Here is a 22,411-nt window from a genome sequence, read left to right on the forward strand (position 1 = left end):
TAAATTCTATGAAAAATATCTGCAGGATTGTTTATTTATTTGTTTGTTTGTTTGTTTCTATCAAAGCGGGTATTTGACCTGACAGAATAATTTACTCTGTAGTATTTCCTGTCTCTTGTTGGCTGCATCCTCTCCCTTCCCACCCATTGCAAAACCCTGTGTGCAGTCCGTCCTTGCTCTTTCCACTCTCAAATATAAAAGTGTTTTTATATACACATACATAAAAATGTTTAACTGCATGTTTTTTAAATAGGATACCTCACTCCTGTCAGCTTACTTTTCTGTCCACTGTTCTCTCTGCACCTATTTTTCATTCAAATAGCATAAGTAATACTTTCATATAAATCACTTTTGAGAAGAGTGGGCTACTAGAGCAGGCTGCATCTTCTGGAAAATGACTTCTTGCCTACAAGCAAAACTACTGAAGCTTATCCTCACACCAGAACCTGCTAATTGTCTTCTTCTGTGTAAAGTGCTTCCATTAGCCAGAGAAATTAGCAAAAGTGTGAAAATATGTCTTTCATCTGGAACAGAAGGCAGCCTGCGGGATGAATCTGCAGCCGCCTTACCCAAACTAAAAGTTATCGCTTCTTTCACACCAGCTGTCTGCTCTGCACAGAACACAGTATTTCTCATCGCATTTAAATGCAAACTCTCACAGTTTGCACATAGCACTTGACATGGTCACATATGAAGGAAAACTACTTAAAAGTATGCAAATCTAGGGTTTTTTTACACAGAGTGTTTCTGTGTTCCCTCTTACAACTTTTGCAAGTTGTTAAGGGTACATTTTCCTTCTTAACAATGTTTGGTGCAGCCGGCTTGGGAATACGTTTCAGGTACTATGTAGCTGCTGAGGTGAGGTACCGGTTCATCTGTATTTTTAAGATCCTGTGCAAGACTGCCAGGGCTCTGCCAGTTTCAGTGCGTCAGCACCGGTGGGGGTATTAGTGGTTCCCTTTGTAAGCCTGGGTTTGGAGAATGGCGTCCCTCTCCTTGTTCTGGTGGCCAGCAAACCCTCAGCCCCTGGGTGGCCGCCAGCCCCACCTGCCAGCGAGCCCAGGGCTTGTGGGTGCCAGGCTGGTGGCTGGGGAGAGCAGCAGGGCATCTGGGGGGCTGCAAGAGACACTGCACCCGAGGCCCTGAGCAGCAGCGAAGGGGAAAAGCAAGGGCAGAAATGGGGATCCGAGGGCTTTTGGGGTGGGAGGCGAGGCCCGGGCAGGGCAGGCCTGCCCAGCCAGCCCCGGTAGGGCTGCTGGAGGTGGGGGGCAAGCTTGTTGGCCACTTTTTGCGAAAGCTCCAGTCCCGCTGAGCACCTGAAAGCAGCCGCCGGGTCGGGAGGAGATGGCCGAGGGGAGGTCCGGCAGCGCTTGGTGCCCCCACGGTCACGCTCTCGCCACCTCCTCCCGTGCCAGCTGCAGCCAAAATCAGCGGCGAAGAGATTTACCGGGGCGGGCGGAGGGGGAGACGGGGACGGCGAGGGACTCGCTGGTCTTGCCCCGTGCGGGGGAGGCGCGGGAGGAGGAGCGCGGGCACCCGTGGCTGCCGCCCCCACGCACGCACACACACACACACACGCGCGGCCCCGGGGCGGCTGTGCGCAGGCGCCGCCGTCCCCCCCGTCGGTGCCCGACGCTGATCCCCGGCGGCGGCGGCGGCGGCTCCGCTGGTCCCCGCTCGTCCCCGCTCGTCCCGGCGGCCGGACGCGCCCGCCCTGCTGCGCTCTCGGGCGGCGGCCCCGGGGGAGGCCGGCATGGCGGAGAGCCCGGGGCGGCCTGGCGCCCCGCCGCCGGAGGGGAGCGACGTCCCGCGCGAAGGAGGCGACGAGGAAGGGGCGGCGGCGGGGGACCCGCAGCCCGGGGTGTCCCCCGAGGGGTCGGCGGAGCCCCCGGACGGGTCTCCCGCCGGGGAGGCGCCGCGACCGAGCGGGGAGGGGGCGGCCGGGCAGGAGCCGGCCGAGGCGGCGGTGGTCCCCGAGGGCGGCGGCGGGACGGGGAACGGCTCCCCCGAGGGGGCGGCGGAGACCCCGGGTGGGCAAGGCGAGGGGCGGCAGGCTCCGGCGGGGTCTGAGCAGCGAGACCCCGACGGGGGCGGCCCGCGGGGCGAGGGTCTGCCAGGAGGGGAGCCGGTGGCGGCGGCCTCAGGGGTAGACGCGTCCGAGGGCTCCGTGCCGGCGAGGGCAGACCCCGAGGACGCGGCAGTGGCCCCGGCGGGGACGGAGCTCGAGGAGGCAGCCCCGGCGGGGACGGAGCCTGAGGACGCGGCCATGGCGCCTGCGGGGACGGAGCCCGAAGAGGCGGAGGCGGCCCTGGCGGTGCCAGACCCCGAGGAGGCGGTGAGGGAGGCAGCCCCGACGGAGACAGACCCCGAGGAAGTGGTGGCGACAGCCCCGGCCGGGACAGACCCCGAAGAGGCAGCGGGGACAGACCCAGCGGGGACAGACCCCGAGGAGGCGGTGAGGGAGGAAGCCCCGTCGGAGCCAAACCCCGAAGAGGCGGTGAGGGAGGAAGCCCCTGTGAGGGAGGAAGCCCCGTCGGAGCCAGACCCCAAAGAGGCGGTGAGGGAGGAAGCCCCTGTGAGGGAGGAAGCCCCGTCGGAGCCAGACCCCAAAGAGGCGGTGAGGGAGGAAGCCCCGTCGGAGCCAGACCCCGAGGAGGCGGTGAGGGAGGAAACCCCTTTGAGGGAGGAAGCCCCGTCAGGGCCAGACCCCGAGGAGGCGGTGAGGGAGGAAGCCCTGTCGGAGCCAGACCCCGAAGAGGCGATGAGGGAGGAAACCCCTTTGAGGGAGGAAGCCCGGTCGGGGCCAGACCCCGAAGAGGCGATGAGGGAGGAAACCCCTTTGAGGGAGGAAGCCCCGTCGGGGCCAGACCCCGAGGCGGTGCGGGAGGAAGCCCTGTCGGGGCCAGACCCCGAGGAGGCAGAGAGGGAGGAAGCCCCGTCGGGGCCAGACCTCGAAGAAGCGGAGGCGGCAACCCCGTCGGGGCCAGACCCCGAGGATGCGGAGCGGGAGGCAGCCACGGCAGGAACAGTCCCCGAGGAGGCGGCCGCGCCGGCGGCGGTCGAGGTGGCTCCCGAGAGCCGCGGGGAAGCGGAGGTGGCGTTGCGGGCCGGAGGGGAGGCTGACGGCGGACGCCGGTCGCCGGGCGGCCCCGACGGCGAGGACGGAGCAGAGAGGCCGGGGGCGGAGCGGGGAGCCGGTGCCCCGGCGGTGGCAGGAGCGGGGCCCGCGGCCCCGGGGGCAGGGGAAGGCGGCGCGGCGGCAGCGGGGCAGCAGCACGGCGGGTCCCCGGGCCCTGAGGGCAGAGAGTGGGACGCCGCCGGTCAGAGCCTGAACGGCGTGCAGGGCCGGGCCGAGGATGAGGAGGACGAGACGGGCTCGCCGGCCGCCCTGGAGGAGGAAGAGGAGGATGAGGAGAAGCAGGAGCACGACATCTCCCTCTTCGTCAAGGTAGGGTGTGAAGGGCTGCTGGGGAAACCTGCGTTGGCGAGCCTCCCCTCCTCCAGGAGCCCCAGGCGGCTTCTGTGAAGAGCGGTGTTTAAATCTGGCAGGCAGAAGTCCAGCCTGGCTAAAGTGATTTGGTTATTAATGCCCAAAAGAAACTTGCCTCTGGCTCCTCATTCCTTCAGCAGACGGCCAGCAGGACGGGACAGGGCTTCCCGCGCGGTGGCTGAAGGCCAGCGCTGCCCGTCCCCTCGGCCCTGGGACCTGGTGGAAACACAACCCACAGAAGCACAGACCTGACCTGCAAGGTGCTCTCCCCAATAATTTCTCCTGATGGGCCCTGTGCTGGGTTACTTGAGCTTTCTCTAGGTTTAAATGGAATGGGTATGCAGGGATCTCGGTTTCCATGGACTCAGGTGCTCTGCTTGTACCCTTCTCACCATGGGGCTGGGACCCAGGGCAGGAGTGGGAATGTACCCAGCAGCATCTGTTTGGAATCGCTAGCTGTGACTTGAGACATAAGGAGTTCTTAAGGGATTTTAAGATCTTCAGAATGCAGTAAGAAAGGTACACATCACATCATGGGGGCTGAGGTAGAAGAAATTGGAAAATATAACTTAAAATGTGATACTGGGATTTTCCAACATGAACTATGGTCAACATGTAGGTAGTTGCCCCAAAGTTTGGGAAGACTGGATTCAGAGAGTCAGTAAGCTGCCCAGCGGTGTAGCATCCCTTGTAATTGTCCAGTCTGTGTATGTTCGGGCAGGGAAGGTTTAGGTTAGAGGGAATGGACAAAAAAGAAAAATTGTAATGGTCTTAAAATTAGTTTCTGGTATTTTATAGTTTATCACTTTAGAGCTGCTTTCTAGCCTATGCCTGGAATCTCACCAAAATCAGTGGGACTTGGCGTGGAAACAGCGTCCATCCACAGAGATGAAATATCAGATGTGAAATTCTGTGTGTGGAAACCATCCTGAAGTGTTTTTCTTCCCTCCCTCACTAAATTAAGTGTGGAGCCAGGTGGGATATTTTTCTTAGAGTAGACCTAAAACTAAGTAACTAAATCTAGGGAAGCAGAAGGCATCTGGGACCTTCTCCACTACAAGCCATACCTCCCATGCAAATACGGTACCTCCTGAGTTGGCTGAAGCTGCTTCTGTAGCAGACAGAATTAACTGTGAAAGAAAAACTTATTGCCATCTCTCTGGGTGAGGGGGGTTAGGGCTGAAGCAATGTTTATGCCTTGATTTATCCCACCTCAGTGCACACTCCTTTTTTTCAAGGCTGAGCCTCCTTTGAAGTATTGTTACTTGAAAAAGGCTGAGGAATGCTCTGAGGCTTACACACAGTAGTGTCAGATGTGCTGGACGATGCCATACAGGAAAGATGAATGATAATAACGGCTGATTTTGGTGAATGCTCCCCAGCCACTCCCCAGTTTAAGCAATTTCTTAGCACGCAGGCTGGGACAGATTCTGTGGTCTAAAGGCAACTCTGTACATCAAGTTGGTATACAGTAGCTAGGCGGCAACACTGGAGCTGAAATCTGATTTTGTGTCAAACAGCAGGAGCTATTACTGTTAAGCCTGGCAGAGGTGGTTTACAGACTTTCTGGCTCACAGATAGACAGCCCCCTTTGCAGGCACACTTTTGTAACTTTTTTTATTCTTGTTTTGCACTCTTATGTCCATCAGGGAATGCCGGAGAGTAGCAGAGGCTAAAGTCCTAAAGGCTGCATGTGCATTATTGCACTTGGGTACATGCTTTATGGAAGAACAACGTGGCCAAAATAAGAGAGCAGCCTATAATAAGAATAAGAGCATCTGTTGTGACTCTGTAGTCCTCAAATATTAGGATTAAGCATTTTTTTGGAAAATATTTGTGAATTAATAAAGACAGAAGAAAGAGCATTTTTATGATTGACTTAGCATAAGTAACTTAGAAATGCCTAGAAAATAATACAGCTGCTTTTCTAATGATTTAAGTGGAGAAGTATTACAAAGCTTGAATATTTTACCTCACCTGGAGCATTACACTAGACCTGTCTAACATTAAAGTACTTCATAGTCTTTCAGTAATAATGTTTTAAGAATAACAAACAAAAGCATCACCATCAGAAAAAAACTTTTCAGATATAACTGTATGGTGTGTAGTGTTTCTTGTTTTTACTGTTGTTGATCAAGCTTGTTCTTTTTAGAGGGTTTGTTGTTTTCTTTTATCTTCTGCTTCTTGCCGCTTTGCATTGGTTCATTTAATTTTGCATATAGGTATTTGAATGTTGTGAATATCACGTCACCTTGTGTCTCCCAGTGTGAGGTGGGTGGCAAAGTTCCTGCTAGCTCCACAAGCGTGGGTAGCAGCAATTGTGCTTTTGAGCTGATTTGGGTTGCTCTGCAGTGCAATTTAGTTTGAACTCAGACACTCAGGGTCCAATGTTGATACCTCATGCTATCTGAGATACTCTAGCACTTAGCAGGGTTAGCAGCATCTATGGGAGATAATGTCCTGGACCAGCAGCTTGATGCCAGACGGGCTATACAAAGGTGTCTCCAGAGACAGCAGACCTCTGTGTTTTGGCAAATGAACTTAATGAAGCTGAACTACATAAGACTCCTTGGCTATAAGAGCAAGACCATATCAGAATTGCTTTAAGAGTTTCATTAGGTGCTAACTTGATTTCCATCTTCCCATGAAACAACATCTATCATATTTCCTTTAGATAGCAATACTTCATGTTTCTGGTGTTTCAAAGTCAAATGTTTGCAAAGGTCATCCAGATATACTTTCCAATTAGTCTTTGGTAATTCAGCTAAGTGTATCTGGCACATTGGTTAGGACACCTTGTGGATGTTGAAGCTTGCTAGCTGGTCTTCTAAGGTTAATTACGTATGTACGCCTTTTTTTTTTTCCCCCTCCCCTTCTGTGGCAAAAGCCCTTTATTTGTCAGAAAACTTGTGTAAATGTCATAAATTTATCTTACCATTTGAATATAGTGGAAGTCTCACTAAAATTATGAAGTTAATTTTAAGCAATCTAAGCATTTAGGTAGGACTTAAGAGTTTATTTCTGAATTAAAACCCAAACCCACAAACCTTCAAGGTTACCTACCAATACATTTTAAATTTTCTTGCAGATAGAAGTTAAACACCAGAATCAAAACTGCGGATTTCATCATTCCAAAGATTTCTAGGGATAGTGATTTATCTGTAAGTGGTGAACACAAACAGTCAGCCAAACAACCCAGTTTGAGCACAAGGCCTTCTCTGAGATTGCTCATATTCCAAAACATTTCTTGCTTAGTTTCTGGGTTAAATGGTGTACGGTAAAAGCTGACCATGAGCCTAAGGTAATAGATTTTATGTAGTGAAAAGTACTAGGCTTTATTCAGTTTTGTGACATCCTTGGTCTCTAAATCAAAGTAATTTATTTTCGCTCAGAGAGTTATTTCATTCCTACCAGGGACCAAGGTTACTTTACTGAAACTGAATTTCCTTGCACCATTCCTGAGATGTGCTTGACTAACTTGACATAATTAGACCTGTGCTGAATTATCAAAAGTGCTAATAAACAAGAAGGTAAAAGCCTTGCTGTGAGTAGAGACATAGACATAAGAAGTGCTTGCATCTGTGCCTCCAAACACCACAGTTAATGTATCCAACTTAAATGGTAATGTGTGTTTCATCCTAGAGCACAAAAAGCTATCTCCTTTTCTGTGATGTGATGTGTCTGTGGTTTAGATATAACTTACACTTAAAGTATAAACTGAACTTCTGGGCTTTAAGTGCTGTAGGTAAGAACTCCACGGGCAGCAGGAGCTCAGATCCCTGGAAAAACCTGCTAGCTTTATGCCCATTCAGTGGACTCTGTGCTGTACCTGATGCTTGATGTGTGAAAATAAAGATTTATTATGTGCAGAGTTACACTAGCTTCATATTTATGGATTAAAATAGGTTTTTGGGGAAGTTTAGTTACTGGGTATTTATGCAAGCAAAGGGAACTACCCAGAGCTTGCCAAAGGTGAGCACATTGGATTTGTGTGATGCTACAGAAGGACAGATGGCCGTGAAATGAGCAGGGGAGCATTTGGTATGGTTTGGGCAATGGTAGAAAACAGTTTCTCTTTCTCCCATCCGAACCAGCGCTGCTGCATTTCACTTTCTGTCAAAACCATGCTGTATTTTCCCTGAGGCACGTGTCTGCTCCTTCCTCCTTACGCTCTGTTTTTGTGCTTCTTGAGCTTTGTTTTGTCTACCTTCTTCAGAAAGCATTACCTTTTCTCAGGTGCCACACTGCTGCCACTAAAATCCTGTCATTTTTTTGTATGTTGTTTTCCTCCACCGTTCTTTTGGATATTCTGTTTTACACTTGGCTATGAGACTTGCCTGCTTTTATAACTGAGTAGTTATGAAAGCTACCCCAGAACAAGGAAAAAATCATTCCGGAGAAAGGCCCTCCCCTGGAGTAGAGCACGAGCACCGTGTAGGCTAGATCTGCTGAAACCCGAATCAAACCAAAGCTGGTCAGGACTGAGCCTTGTGGGGCTGCCCAGCCAAACCAGCATAGCCCTGCTTTTCTGGCTGCTGGTTAATTAGCTGTTTGTATGGTGCTTTTGATTCTTTCACTACACACAGCTGTACAAAAAGTACCGAATCAGCAGAGGTGTGTTTGTTTGAAGACATTTTGCGGTTCTGTGCCCAAGACTGTTGTACAAAGCAAGAAGCTGGCTCCCTTCCCATGGGTATTTGCCCTTTCTCAGCTACTTTTTTTCAGCTGGAATATGGCAATTTCAGGTTCCCTAATGCAGCTTAAGAGGAACTGGCATTACAAATTCCTTTCATAACTCTTCAGGTTATTGTGCATGCTGGGTGCACCTGCAGCAGTTTTTCTGGGGGCTGAGTGCTCTTCCAGCAGTCTTCAATAAAACTGTGCTTGGGAGACTTTGATTTGAAAGGGAATGATACCAATCTTTTTCCTGAAAGAGCAATGCAGATTTTTTGAATGTGCAATCTTTTTCATTTTTACTTCTCATGCTTTCCTTTCTGGCCATTCAGGTTGTCACTTTTTTAGAGCTTAGACTGCTAAAAAGAAACAAGGTTCCTTGGAGCTGCTGACTAAAAAATAGCTTTGAAAGCTACACCAAAATCAGTTTTGCTGCTTTGCTCCTGGAGGGATGCTTAACGGAGCAGCAGTGTGCTCTGTTTGCTTATCCCAGTGTCAGTTCTGACAACTGACAGGCCAAGTCCCATTCCAGAAAGACACAAACCAAGAGATAGACATATGTGATCAGAAATATGAAGTTGCATCTAATTTTTTTTTCCCGGTATGATCTAGTCATACTTCTTGGAGGCATCTTTTTGTCCATGCTTTGGAAGTCCTAAAACTGCACGTGCACGTAGGATTGTACAAGCCTTAAGCATCTATTTATTCTCGGTGTGACTGCAGATCTCTGTGCTTTGCAGGCTTGTTTTAGGCAAAAAAAAGTATAGAAATGAAGTAAACGTCTTCAAAGCTACATTCCTAGACCTTTTCCGATTTTTATTTACTCTCAGCTCACTGCTTCCATAAGCACCTCACCATGTGTTTTACTTTAAGCACAGGCTTAAAGTCACGTGCTATTTAAGCCCTTTGCTAAACAGGGGACACTTCCCTCGTTCAGTCCTAGGGAACAGCCTGAATTTCTTGCTGGCTGAAACGAGCAGAAACTTCTGAAGGGATCAGCCTGCGGCTCAAAACTCAACCATACTGCCTCCGCTCCTTGAGTTTTGTCTTCATTAAAAGGCTGATCTTACCTGTGATCATCACAGACTGAGGGCAAGGATGAAGTTTTCTTTGTTTGCTTTCTGCCTTCAGTCCTTAGTTGTCTGAAGTGAACCTTCATTTCATAAATCCTGTTGGAGAGCTGCAGCCTTCTTCAGAAACATTGATGATTGCTGCATGAGGTGATCATCATGCAGCTGTGCCTGGGAATTTTCATGCTGTCTGTTTAATTTGAGGCTTGATCCATGTTTGTATATAAATAAGTAACAAACCAGTCTACAGGGCTCACGGCATTCACGAATATAAAACATTAGAGTGTGGTGAATGATTTTCTGGGAGAGGGGAGGAAAGGGATTTGTCCAATTAGTTGAAAAATATAACTGTACTAAAATTACATTATTAATAAATTCAGGTGAAATTTTGCAAATGGTCTTCATTAAATAAAAATTAAGAGCTTTTTTTTGGAAAATATTACATGTCAGTGTTAGCTCTAGAATCATTCACAAGGGGTTTAGGCACAGTTGCCAAAATGAAGGAGGCAGCAGTAGCTGCATCATTAGCCCTGTACTTAGGATACTGATGTGGGATGCAGGTGATTGAGGTTGTGATGTTGACTGGAGCATAAGTGGAAGATTAATGTGCATCCCTCTACCAAGTCAGTGCCATAGACACAGAGTTACAGATTTATTCCTGCTTTCTCTCTGACACCATCAACATTTAATAATTACCTGCCAAGTGGAGACAGCATCAGAAAGATAAAATGCAAGTAGCCAGGAATATCCAGCAACCTTATGGTTAGGCAATGAATGGCTTATTTGCTGTTATTTCCTATTGTAGCAGTATGTAGATTTTAAATGGTATTCAGTAGCCTCTGGTTCCCATGGATTTTGGGATTGCTTGTGGAATAAGAAATGTGTTATTCACGTGCTTTGAGAAACCAGAATGTGGTAGGCATTAAAAAGATGAAAAGGTATCATGTCCCCTTCCCAGCATGGGTGTAACAAATCATGCCCAGTGCACTTGAGAATCTGGATTTTGGTTTTATTAGCATCCCTAACAGTAAAAATAAACCATTTTTTGTTGATTAAAAAAATCTAATTCTATTTATTAGATATATTTAATACTAACCCAACTTTTTCTTCCATGTCTTTTTCCATTTGAAATCAGTTCTCTCCAGCACTTTGCTACCCTGTTCACAGGAAGAGGATTAGGCAACCTTGTGATCGCTCCACTTCCAGAAACAATTTCGCCTTTTGGGGCTTTTCACCTTGATGGGTACAAGCCAGTGTTAGCCATCTCAGGGACTTTGCATTTTGGCCTTTCTTACAGTCTCATATAGATCCATGCAAAATTATATTTATGGCTCTTTTTTAGAAGTTAGTTTAAATATTGTGAAGCAGAAGTGATAATGGAAATTATTAATATGACCACGCTGTTTTAGGATGCTTATCTCTGGTGAACTCACTTTGATTTGGCAGTGGCTGTATACTTTTGAGCAAGACACAGACCCCTCCTCTTCAGGGGTAGCAAAGGGAGTAAGGTAGTGAAAGGAAATATTATACATATTTTATGGAAGGGGAAGTGAAGCATGGAGACTTACTCCTGTGCCATCGCTGACTGTATTGTCTGTGTGTTCCCTAAAAAGTCCTACTGCTTCTTTTAAAAAGTAAGAAATCGCATGTTCCTCGGACTCTGCCCAAGGAGCTTAAGTAAATGCCATCTGAAGGTTACATGATTATTTTCTCGCTCAGATAATAAAATGTCACGCTGTGATAAGGACTTGTATGCATTTCCATTTGCAATGTCTGGTTATTTACTGATAAAAGCCTGAACAAGTCGAGTGACTCGGTTCCAGTTGCTTTCAATAACACCTGCCTTGTCAGCACTAAAGGAAAGCATTTTAATTCCTTCATAAAAATATTTAGCTTCTCAAAGCAAACAGCGGCAGCTTGTACAACCTGCCACTGACACCGCTGTCAGAGTTTTTCCCCAGGAGGAGGGCACCCGTACCTGCGAGGAGCCTGGGGCTGGCGCGCCAGCCTGCTGCGGGATGTGCCATGCGAAGGAAGATGGTTACTGTGAAGCCTCACAGACAGGCAGAGATGCAAAGGTGGTATTTCCCATCTTGTTCTTTGCCTCTTCTTACGCTGCAGTTTTAGCACATATATGAATATTCGAAATAGACTAGAAATATAATTGTTACAGAACCACGTAAACTACAGCAGGACTGGAGTCACAAATGCATGCCCTTTTCCAAGTTATTCAAATGGGGTAGTTAGAGAAGTTAAACATTTACTCAGATTTCAGAAAAATTCTCATCTGTGTCTTGGAGAATCATTGACATTTACCTGGTAGTAATTTTTGAAATTATTTTTAAAAGCTATTGCAGAACCTGAGCATTTTGTAAAAAATCAAGTCTCTTTCCATAATGGGGGCAGATGAAACTCAAAACAGGATCCAAATATACCCTAAAGACTTAAAAAATTTGGGGCCTATGCTGCCTGCAGAAACTAGCATGCTACCAACCCCTCTGCAAAACCATTAGCCTCTTTTTTTGCCAGGAGCACCACAGGGGCCAGGGGCTCCCCGGGGGCTGGGACCACAGCAACAATCCTAGTTTTGAGGAATATCAGTGTTAGAGCTGATTGGTTTGCAGTATGTTTTGTGCACTATATCTTTATTTAAAAACTATATTTTAATTGGATATACTGTGTTTCTCACAGTTTACTAAAGCCTGAGAATGGAAGAGGGGTGGTGGGGAGGACAGGATGAAGAATAGCCTTGAATTTGAATTTACACTGGAGAAGGAAGGAATAGAGTTCAGTGCCCCTTCTCTGTCAAGCTAGTGGGTTTTTGCTGGTGCTTGTGTCCAGTTTTTAACTGCTCTTTCAGGACATGTCTTTGCCAGTTCCCACTGGAGCTGACAGGTTTTTTTATGTAATACTTTACCTGGTCATTTGAATTATTTTCTATGTGGACCAAAATATCACATAGTGTTGGGGAAAAAAACCCATACACTCTTTTCATCTTTCACTTTCACCTCTTGATTTAAACATCAGAATTAGGAATACCATTGGCAAATTATTTTCTGAAGCCTTCAGCAACCTACTCCCTGAAGCTGTTAAAAATAGCTTATTTATTTGGGTATTTCTTATTTATTTACTTATTAATTTGCAACACAAATCACAGATATTCTATATATGTGTACAGTTTTTGCATTTAGATTGAAACAGCACGGCTGTGTGTCGCAGGTTAAGTATCATATGGTGAAGTGTAAAACAGGATGTGTCATTGAAATACCAGTTAATCTGTTTTTCCCAGACCTATAACGTGTTCGAGAATATAATGCTCTTTTGTTGAAGTAATTCCCTGTAAGAATTTAAAAAGGATATAAGATTTTTGTCTCCATGTAGAATGTTCAGCTGGCATCTTGCCATGTTATTAAATACGGATTAGAAATAGCATTGAGGTATTTAAACATAATTCTTGTAACAGGATAAATAGCTAATAGCATTTGGTTTGCTGCTTGTGCGCTTGTGACCTGGTAATGTTCCCTTTAACACAAACACAGACAGCATGAACTCTGTAGGCAGAATTCACAGCAGAAGGAAATTCAGTTCTTTAACTAGTTGGTATAAGATTAAAGCCAGTGATCTGTAACTGGGTGGCATTTCCCAGCTCTGATTTTCACCTGTGTTCAGTTAAAAGGCTCTCAGTTTTCTTAGACTACTGGCAGGTTTTTGAAAATAACCTTGAATCTTAAAATTAAGAATGGATAAGGATTAGGGGAGGTGATCTTTTTGAGGGCTGTGTATTTTTATTAATTAGCTGGCACATTTCTGTTGTGGTTAAAGTGGATGATGGCATTCCCTCTCCTCACTTCAGGGGGAATGGAGAGGTGCCATCTCTGCAGCCATTTCCCTTTGCCTCTGCTTAAAACCTTCTCTTCTGAATGAAACACTTGATTTTTTATTGTTTTTTTTACAAGCAGTGGAGGTTTTGTCACATGTCCCATTAAAATTAAATGGCTTCCATTTTGGAGGAGGGGCAATGATTACTTATGCTGCTTTGAAAATTCTCGATCACTGTTTGTGAGTAATACACATATAATTCATTATCATCCTGTACTAAAAAAGTAAACAAATAGCAATGACTGAAAGTAATGCTATTTTGAGTGAGACATAGAAGAAGTATAATTCATGCAATATGACAATTACTTGTGTAAGAGAACAACATTCCTAAATTGGGCAAGATTAATTTAAACCCTACTAAATTGTAGATGAAGTTTTTCAGTCTTTGCTAGCCACAAGTTAATTTTCCTGTTTATTTTTACGTTTCATTTTCTTTGCCTTGCCTCTGTTCTCCTTGCCATGCACAGTTCCTAGAAGCTTGCTTGTCACCATCATCTAAGTAAGCCTTGTAAAATAAGAGATAAAGAAGTAATAATGCATTGGTAATTATGATGGGATAAAGTACTATTTGTTGAAATAATCTTCCAAGCTGTTTTAGGTAAAAATTAAAGTGTCACAAAGGGTTACTGTATTCATGTATTGGTGCTGGGGGCTAGGCATCCAAAAAAGAGTAGAAAGGACGTTCGCTTTGCTTTAAAGCATTTAGTATCTGGCCAGGAAGAGGCTGTACGTGGTTGCTGCACTATGACGCAGAGATGGAAACCAGAGAAAATGCTGAATTTTGCCCAGCTCTCTACCAGGGCTCGCTGGCCCCCCTCCCTCAGTGCCCGGCTGCACGAGATGTGGCAGAGGAAGCACCGCAGGTCTCTTCCCAGGTGGGCATCCCTGAGCGACAGGAGTGTGAGACAAAGATCTCCCCTCAAAGCTGAAGCAGCCCCAGGGACACCTCTTTCTGATGCCTCCCAAATGCTGGTGTTGCAGCAGGAGCATCTGATTCCCCTTTCCCCCTGCCCACAGCGCGGCATGAGAGAATCTGCTCGTGCAAGGAGCCTCCGTCAGACATCTCTGCTTGGGACGGCCAGGCCTTATTATTCAAACTATTTATTAATTATTTAAGCAAATTATTGTTGAGCTCAGGAAGCAGTGGATTCCTGGTTGCTGATGGCTTTTGCATTATTACCACATACTTACTGTGCTGTGGATGGCAGGTAGCTAGATGCAAGCATCCTCTGTGTTTAATTAGTTGCCTTCCCATCATGAGAGGCAGCAACGGTTTTGCTCTGAAACCGGGCTCATCACTGTCCCAGGTCACACGAAATACTGTAGCTACCAGAGTGGTTTTATTTGCAGACCTGGTGTAGGTAGCTGTAAGATATCTGAGAAAATATACCTGTATTTTGCATTTTTCCTTTGTAAACTCATATGATTTTAGGAATTTTTTAAGAGTACCTGTTGACTGCCTTTAACTGTCCTGCAGAGAGCCGCAGCTGTAGTTGAAAATACCTGTGAAACTGTGAAGGGCCTGGCCCAAGGCTAGCAACAGCAGTGTGTGTAAAATCACAGAATTGGTTTACTTTTTCTCTTTGTAAGAGTGCATACACACATAAGTTTAATCTTTAATCTCTTTAATGTAAATAAGAGTGAATATTAGTAAAACCACAGCCTCTATAAATGTATTACAAGACATTGCACATTTTAATTTTCACCTGCACTGTCTTGTGTTTTGTTCACTTTACAGAATTATCGTTTAATGGTTCATTTATTTATAATCTTTGTCAGAACTGGAAGGGCAGGGTGCGGCAGACCCACTGTTCAGTAGAAGTACTGGTCAGACTGTAATATCAAAATCAAAAGGAAATGGATATTTCATCTAAGTAACAGGAGTGAGTTTGGGCCTTTTGTTTCACATTTATAAAGTAACTGGACAAAGGTAAAAAGTTTATTGCCACAAAGTTGCTTCTTAATGAAGGAAAATTTCTTCCTATGCATCCGAAACATTTAATTACTTACTAAATAATTAAGTTAATTTCAGCAATAATTACTTACCCAGCAGACCATGACTAAGTAAATAATGCAGCGAAAGTTAGAATAAAGGAGGCTTTCTCTGCTCTGAAATGGCTGCTGGCATGTAGGAGAGAGAGAGAACTGAAACCAGAGGAAATTACAGCTTCAGACTTCTTTTCCTCTCTGTCATCTAGAGAGGATTAGAATTTCCAGATGTATATAACCCCTTTAAGCTGTGACCACTGCTCACTACATAAAAACAGAGTCGAGAGAAATATCCCATAAAGAAACTCCAACACACTGTTAATCCCTCAACATGAACTGAGGACCAAGAGCATTCAAAGAACCATTTCTAGCAAAGAGCCTTACTGAATATATGAATTATGAAATCTAATAAAATAATCATAGTAAGTTAATGCAAACACTGCATTAAAGAAAGTATAGTCTAATTTCAGAAACCTAACAGAACAAGAAAAGCCTTAATAATGAAATTGTCAGAAGATGTTATGAAATGCTAATAGGTGGCCAGTCTGGGAGACATAAACCTTGCCCAAGCTTCAGATGTTAAAATGTGAGGTAGCAAGGGTTTCGTTATTTCTGCAGGTGGGAGCTCAGCCTGAACTCACATTCAGTACCAGAAGAGCCCTGCTCCAGGACAGACCCCATCTTTTATTATCAGTAATAATAGCTAAATAACTAATAATGAGATAACCACTAATGTACAGCTGCATCATTAAAAACACAGTAGACAGGTACATCTAAATTGTTGTCCTGTTTGTAGGTAGACTCAACCTTTAGCCTACAACCTATAATCCATGGTCACACAAAAACCAGTTTAATGGTGTTCTGTGGTCGGTTGAAGCTGTGCAGATTCCTTCTACTGCCTTGCACCTACTCTCATTTCCTTTCATTCTCTTTCCCTCAGCATCTCTTTTTGGCCTAGCTTTGGCTAAAAGCCTTAGTCTACACAGAGCTTTATAAAAAGACTTCCAAAAATCCTTTGGCATTCCCACATCCCCACTAATGGTCTTACATATAAGTTATCTATCTGTTTTTTAAGTTAGGAGCAGTCTTTTCGTTCTGTATTTGTCCAGTACTTAATTTATACTGCCTAGATGCTACTAAAAAGGTCTAGATTTTCCTGTCTCCATGAGGAAAAAAGGAAAGCTGGGCTAAGAAATCCTCCTGTCTGAGGATCCCAGCCACAACTTTTCCAAAGGTCTGTATTTGCATCAGTTTGGCAGCTGTATTGTGCCCTTGAGCTCCACATCCTGACAGCACTTTAAGGCAGGACTCCTAAGATATAATCTTTGTAGCCTGTTTTGTGGATAAGCATTAACATCTGATGGGTACAAACAACTGCTGAAGGGTTGTCAAGAGGATTGTCTATGTGTGTGCTGTGCCCCAGCAGCAGCCTCCTGATGTCTGGTCCAGACACCCAGCGACTTAGACCTGTCTGAAAGTTAACACTCCTTTCACCACTCTTTGGTGTGGCTCATAATCTTCCAGGTATGCTCGTCTTTGATTCAACATCCCACACTTTGATGGTATTGCTTTTACAGGTAGGAGACTTTCTCCCTATCCATTGCTGCTGCTGTTCTGCCAGGTGGCATTCTGGTACCATGTATGCCTTTACCTTGTTTTGATGATTATCCACTATCAGGCCAGCTGGTGGCTGAGGTACCTCCTGAGCCCTCCTGTACTCCATTAGGCCTCGCTGGACATCCTCCAGGATGTCCTCACTGTCGGAGAGGATGCTGCTGCTGCAGCCATCCTGGGTTGCGTTTGGATCCTGTAGCTGCCTCAAGACTTGTGCCCCATTGCAGCTCAGTCTCTCTTGCCTTTTGCCAATGCTGTGTGAGGCTACTGGGCTGAGGAGAGTGTTTTTTCAGTTGCCATCCGTGGGATCCTTGCATTTCTCCTTGTATTCTGCAAGTTGAGCAGTTGTACCTGGCCAGTAGATGAATACTGGCCCATACTAGCATGTGTCCACCCCTAGTTGTAAGCATGCATAAAACATACAGCGTCAGCAGTTAGATTTGCAGTGATTGGCTGAAGCCACTTTAAATAAAATGCCATTTTGTGCTAACTGCTCTTCTGTTCTTCCTCAGAAGAGGATAATCTCTGGCACCATTTACTTTTTGCTGTCTGGCTAATCTTAACACATGGACTCTCTTCACTGCCAACAGCATCCTACCCTGTCTGGTGTCTAGCTGGAGCTCGCTGTCAGAGATACCATATCCACCATCTATTTCCTTTTCCAAGGAATCATTCGATTATTTTAGAGTGTAAACTCTGGGATAGCTGCTGGTGTTTACTGACCATTACCTTTCCCTTCCATCATTGCCCTGGAGTTTGCTACATGCATTATTTTCACTTGAACACGTTCAGTGGCATGGAATAAAAAAGCATGGCACTTGCCATTGTCTTGTCCTTGGAGTGATGTCCATGTCATGTGCAAAGAAACAGTGGGCAGCAAGGAACCTTCCAGTGGAGAAGTAAGTCCAAGTCCCTGCTGAAAGGAATCAAATCTCATCTTGAGACAAAAAGGTTTTTTTCCTCTTGTGCTGTCACATATGCAAGTACATATTGATGTACCTGCTAATCCTACCAGAAACCTGGTTCCAAACCTCATGCTGTGGTGGTTAGGAACCCTTCTAATTGTCAGCTAGAAACATTCATGGCCAGTTTGTACCCATTTGTTTTTGTTTCAGCATCAACCCCAACTCTCAGGGAAAAAATAATATTTGCACTGAGTAATCATACCTTTCTTCAGTCTTTGCTTTCCAATTTTAAACAAGAATAGATTTTCCTGCCCTCTGTTGTAAAATAGGTTCCTCATTTTCATCATCTTAGTAATGCTTGACTGAGTTTGATTTAATCTTTCATGAGGGCAGGGGACCAGATTTTTGCAGAGACCTCTTCAGGACCATGTACTGTGTCTTGTGCTGTGGCTTGAATGCTGCCCTGCCTCCATGGAAGAGCCAGCTTTGATGTAACCTAAGGCAACACCACCTTTTTCCTACAGCTCCATCAGGCAGTTGAGTCAGAGACACTGGGAATAATGCACTCAGGTCTTTTTTTTCCAGCAGTTCTCTCTAGCTGATAAGTAGTCTCCAAGGGTGGGATTCAGCTTACTTAAAATAGATGCCTAAACTCTATAGGGCTATTTAGCACTGTACTCGGAGAAAGCAACACTACCAGAGAGCACATCATCCAAAGTGGATGGGTGGGTGAGACAGGCAAGATGATGAATCCTCAAGGAGTGGCTCTCTCTCTCCCCACCCCCCCCCACCCCCGCCCTGTTTTTTTCTGACTGACTCTATGCGAGGTAGCTTCCAGCTTCACTGTGTAACATAACAGTTTGTTATCATTTTTATTGCTTTTCCATTATCCCAGCACTCAGGGTTATCAGTTTGTGGGGTATTCAGTCTGTTCAAAAAAGCACTGGTGGTGCTGCCACTGTTCCTGCCTTCTGGGTTGCAGGCTCCATCTGCAGGTAATTAGATAATTCTCCAAGATCTCTCTGACTGAAACTTGCCCTTATGTTTTGCTGAAATGCCAGACAGGACCTCCAATACTCCCTCCTGGACCAGTGCGTGTTTTCATTTTTGTGAGGGGGAGGAAGGGAACAGGAAAGCCAACATAGCCAGTGATTTGAACCACTTCCAGCTACCCTGGTGCTCTAGAAGACATATGCTTTTTGGTTAATCACATTCTGTTCTGTGCAGTAGGACTCTCTGCACTGTTGCCTCTCCCTGTTAGCACATGGCATCCATTGGCCTGGATGGAGAGGGCTTCATGTTTCTGTAACAAAACCAGGCTTTTCCCTCCAGGGTACTAGCAGGTCACAGTCAAGCCAAGTGCACACAAATTGAGTTATTAGTTCCTCCTCCAGGTTTTCTTCCTGCAATTCTGCCTGTACCTGTCTTCAGGTTTTGTGCAGCTTGCTAATCTGCACACCTACCCTTTTTAACACACCCTCTTCCCAAAGCACCTCAATTTGCAGACTGGATCATTGAGATGTAAAGTCAACTGATGGTCACTTTGCCATTTCTCCCCCCCTACTGAGTGCACAGGACTTAAAATGAAAGTCTGCTTTATTCTGACAACAAAATTAAATCCACTTGAGCCAACATAACTAGCTGCATTTCAGGTTGTCATTCAAGAGGATATTTAGCAGATACAAAACTTAAAGGACCCATCCTTCTATTTGTAGTTGTGAGCCAACTTGCTTGTTTAAAAGTTATAGACACACACAAATGCATTGACTGATTGTGACATGAAAGAGAGGTAGGAGAAAGGGGAGAAAGTAGAAGACAGGGCCCATTTTTCAGGTGACCGTTCAGATTACTAATTTTGCATGCCCTGTAAGATCTATGGCAACACGCTAGCATGGTTTAGTTTGGATGGGTGGTCATGGGGATCCTTTCAGTCTTGCACTGAATGATCTCACTACTGAGACCGTATCTTCTTGAACCACCCAAACACATGCTCTTGGAGGGGTGTGTAGAGTGAGAACTTGTCTATGATGTAGCTGAAGGCTGGAGCTGTGATAGTCTTTGCAGCCCTAACTTGGTCCTTCTTAGGTAGTGGGTGGTGGGTAGGGAAGGGGATCATTCCTGCTCAGGTGGAAAAGGGCCATGCTTCCTACAGGGGTGGAGTTCAACATGGACACTCTTCTGAGCAAAGACTTGGCTACTCAACTACTAGAAGCTGTTCGCGTTGCAAGGAGAGCGCTCAGGGTTTGCCCCCAGTTGCATTTGAGTCAGCAGGGGCAAACTTGCAGCTTCAGCAGGAAAAAGGGGCCTTACAAGTGACATCTTGTCACTTGACATCTTGGGAGAGGACCCCTTCATTCCTTAGAGAAAACATTTTAGCATACTTGCTCCCTCCTTCCCCTGCGTACTTTTTTGTCTTAGCACCTTAAAAAGAGAAAGAAGCTATTTTTAGCAGAATGTTTGTAGTTACGTACACTGTTGCTTCCTTAACCTGAAAGCTTAATTAGGGTTTAGGACAAAAAGTGTGTTATTGAACTTGCGTGTTCAAAGTTGTAATCCTTTAAGTATGTTTGGTGTTCTCTGAACTCTGTAATACTGTTCAAGATAAAAGATAGATGTCATTAATATTTCTAAATATAAAATAAGGTACATTTCTTTTAAAAACAAAAATCCTTACAGCACACTTTCAATATCAAGGTGCATATTTTGCTCTTAAAAAAGAGAGAAAGGGAAGGGGAAATTAATTTTTTTTTTTTTACCTGAAGGGCTGTCCAATTGCCGTTTAACACAGCTTTCTCATTGAACTTCACTGTTGAGGATGTCACACACAGCAGGAGCCTGGCAATTACCGAAAATACAATTTAAGTGCAGGAATCTCAACTACCGTCCACATTTTAAATATGAATATTTCTCCTACTTAGCTGAGAAATTAAACAGCAGCTGGAAACATCTGTTTTAAGTGTTGGATATTAGCAGATAGGCAGAGCTACATGACTGTTTAGAAGTATTTGAATAGTAAGTGGCAAAATTTTTACTTTGTCCATTAAAATGTATTTTAAATTACAGATGCTTTATCTTGAAACTTAGCCTGGAAGTACAATTTCAGCATCTCAAGTACTCTCAAGAGTGCTCAAAAGGCAAGGCATCTTGCTGCGGAGGTGGTTCCGAGGCAGAACCTCTCACAATGAGATGTGCTAACGCCTGCTCATTGCTCCGAGAGCAGAAGTCAAGAGTTCCATTTCAAGCCCAGTAGGTGGCATCCAAAGAGTTCTCTAAAATTCAGCGTTTGGGTGTTCATGCCCTAGCTCTAGGCCACAAAATGAACACAGTGTTTAGAGGGAGAAAATTCCAGGTAATATGTCTCTTCCTCGCAAAAAGCTTTGGTTTCAATGTGATCTGACCCAAATGACATGCCTGCGGTGCTTCTGTGCCTATCACAGAATATCGTATGTTATTTAAGTGCATTATAGTTGCCTTCAGTGAACCAGGATGACTTGTAACTGTACTTTTATTGCATTCATAACAGAAGTAATATTGCCAATTTGGGGTTTTTTTCAGTGTTGTGACACTACAGGAATCTGCATGAATACTGTAGCAGGTGTCAAGAATGTAAAACACACTTTGTATCCTCAAGGAGTAGATGCCTTTTTTTTTAATTGAAACAATATACCTGTCACAGCACACTAACAGAACATGGTTATGTCTAGAAAATAGACATTTTCTAGTGTAGCTGCAGTCAAACCCATGTGCTTCTCAGAACCTATTGCCAAGGCTGACGGAGGTCTTTGAGCTAGTGTGAGTAGGGGCGTGAAGTCATACTGCTTCCCTCTGTCTTTCTGCCTGCGATCTTAAAAAAATGGCTTGGGTACTTCATGGTAAACCAGAGGGCAGTGGGTTTTCCTCTCAGGGATGAGGTGGAGAGGAGAGGCACTGGGAGCTCCCCTCCCCTTTCTCCTTGGCCATCGTGCAGCCAAGTTCAGCAGCTGGTCGCAGCGGTGCAGCAAGGCAGGAAGCAAAACTCTTTACCACAGAGGCTTCTCTTGCATTGCCACTGCATGTCCAGAGCCGGTGGTAGCTACTCACAGCAGCTACTGCCATCAGGCTGGCATTGCAGGGCTTAGTTCAGGGCAAGAGTCGGTGCTAGGAATGCAGTGGGCTCAGTTAATCCATGCCAGTGCAGAACAAATGAGGCTCTAGAAGGAATTAAAGCAAAATAGCTGCTGGTCTTGAAAGTCGCACCCGGCCTTAAAGTTGCTTCCCACAGGCAGCCCAAGCTTGCGAACTCCTTGTAGTTTTCCAGGCAGTAGTTTTGAGCTGGTTGCTGTGGTTCCTGTTCTTTGATAGGAGATCAAATGTGTTGTGAAAAAGGAGAGGGGAGTTGTTGGTATGGTATGAGAAGGAAAAGCACACAAAAACTGCCTGATAGCTGAGGATCAAGTAAGGAAACTTGGAGGAAAGTCCCAGTTCAGCCTGAGACAGCTAGCTCAGCAGAACAGGCAGGGGCAGATCCACAGTGCTGGTCCCAGCTGCACAGTTTGTTGTCTCCCAGTAGGCAGCGGTTCTGCTCTACTTGCCGGATAAACCTGCCTCTTAGCCAGCATAAATATGGGAAAGGAGGTAACTTAGCTCCCTCGTGTCAAAGAAAGAAAATGGAATTGCAGTTCAGCTTTTGGAAAAAAAAGAAAGTTATGCTCCTTGTTCTCCTTTTTATTGTAGCTTCAAAGGGATTATATAATTATATGAAAACAAATAAAAAAGTCTTTTTTGCTCCCTCTGAACTGTTTCTTCCATGC

The 22,411-nt window shown here is 45.4% G+C and overlaps 1 protein-coding gene across 6 annotated transcripts in view; it reads left to right on the forward strand.

Moving 5' to 3' along the window:
- The first annotated feature begins 1,633 nt into the window (after positions 1-1,633).
- CLIC6 (chloride intracellular channel 6) overlaps positions 1,634-22,411 on the forward strand; it is a 32,788-nt gene continuing 12,010 nt past the window's right edge. The window contains exons 1-2 of one of the 6 annotated variants that reach the window (XM_049835183.1): positions 1,634-2,878; positions 2,918-3,448. In XM_049835183.1, coding sequence (XP_049691140.1) covers positions 1,754-2,878; positions 2,918-3,448 — 1,656 coding nt within the window. In that variant the 5' untranslated portion in view covers positions 1,634-1,753. Of the gene's footprint in view, positions 3,449-22,411 lie in introns of all 6 variants that reach the window. The other 5 variants (XM_049835186.1, XM_049835187.1, XM_049835184.1 and 2 more) reach the window with 5 other exon arrangements.

The sequence above is a fragment of the Accipiter gentilis genome, chromosome 32, assembly GCF_929443795.1.
Source record: "Accipiter gentilis chromosome 32, bAccGen1.1, whole genome shotgun sequence".
NCBI classification, from domain to species: domain Eukaryota; kingdom Metazoa; phylum Chordata; class Aves; order Accipitriformes; family Accipitridae; genus Astur; species Astur gentilis.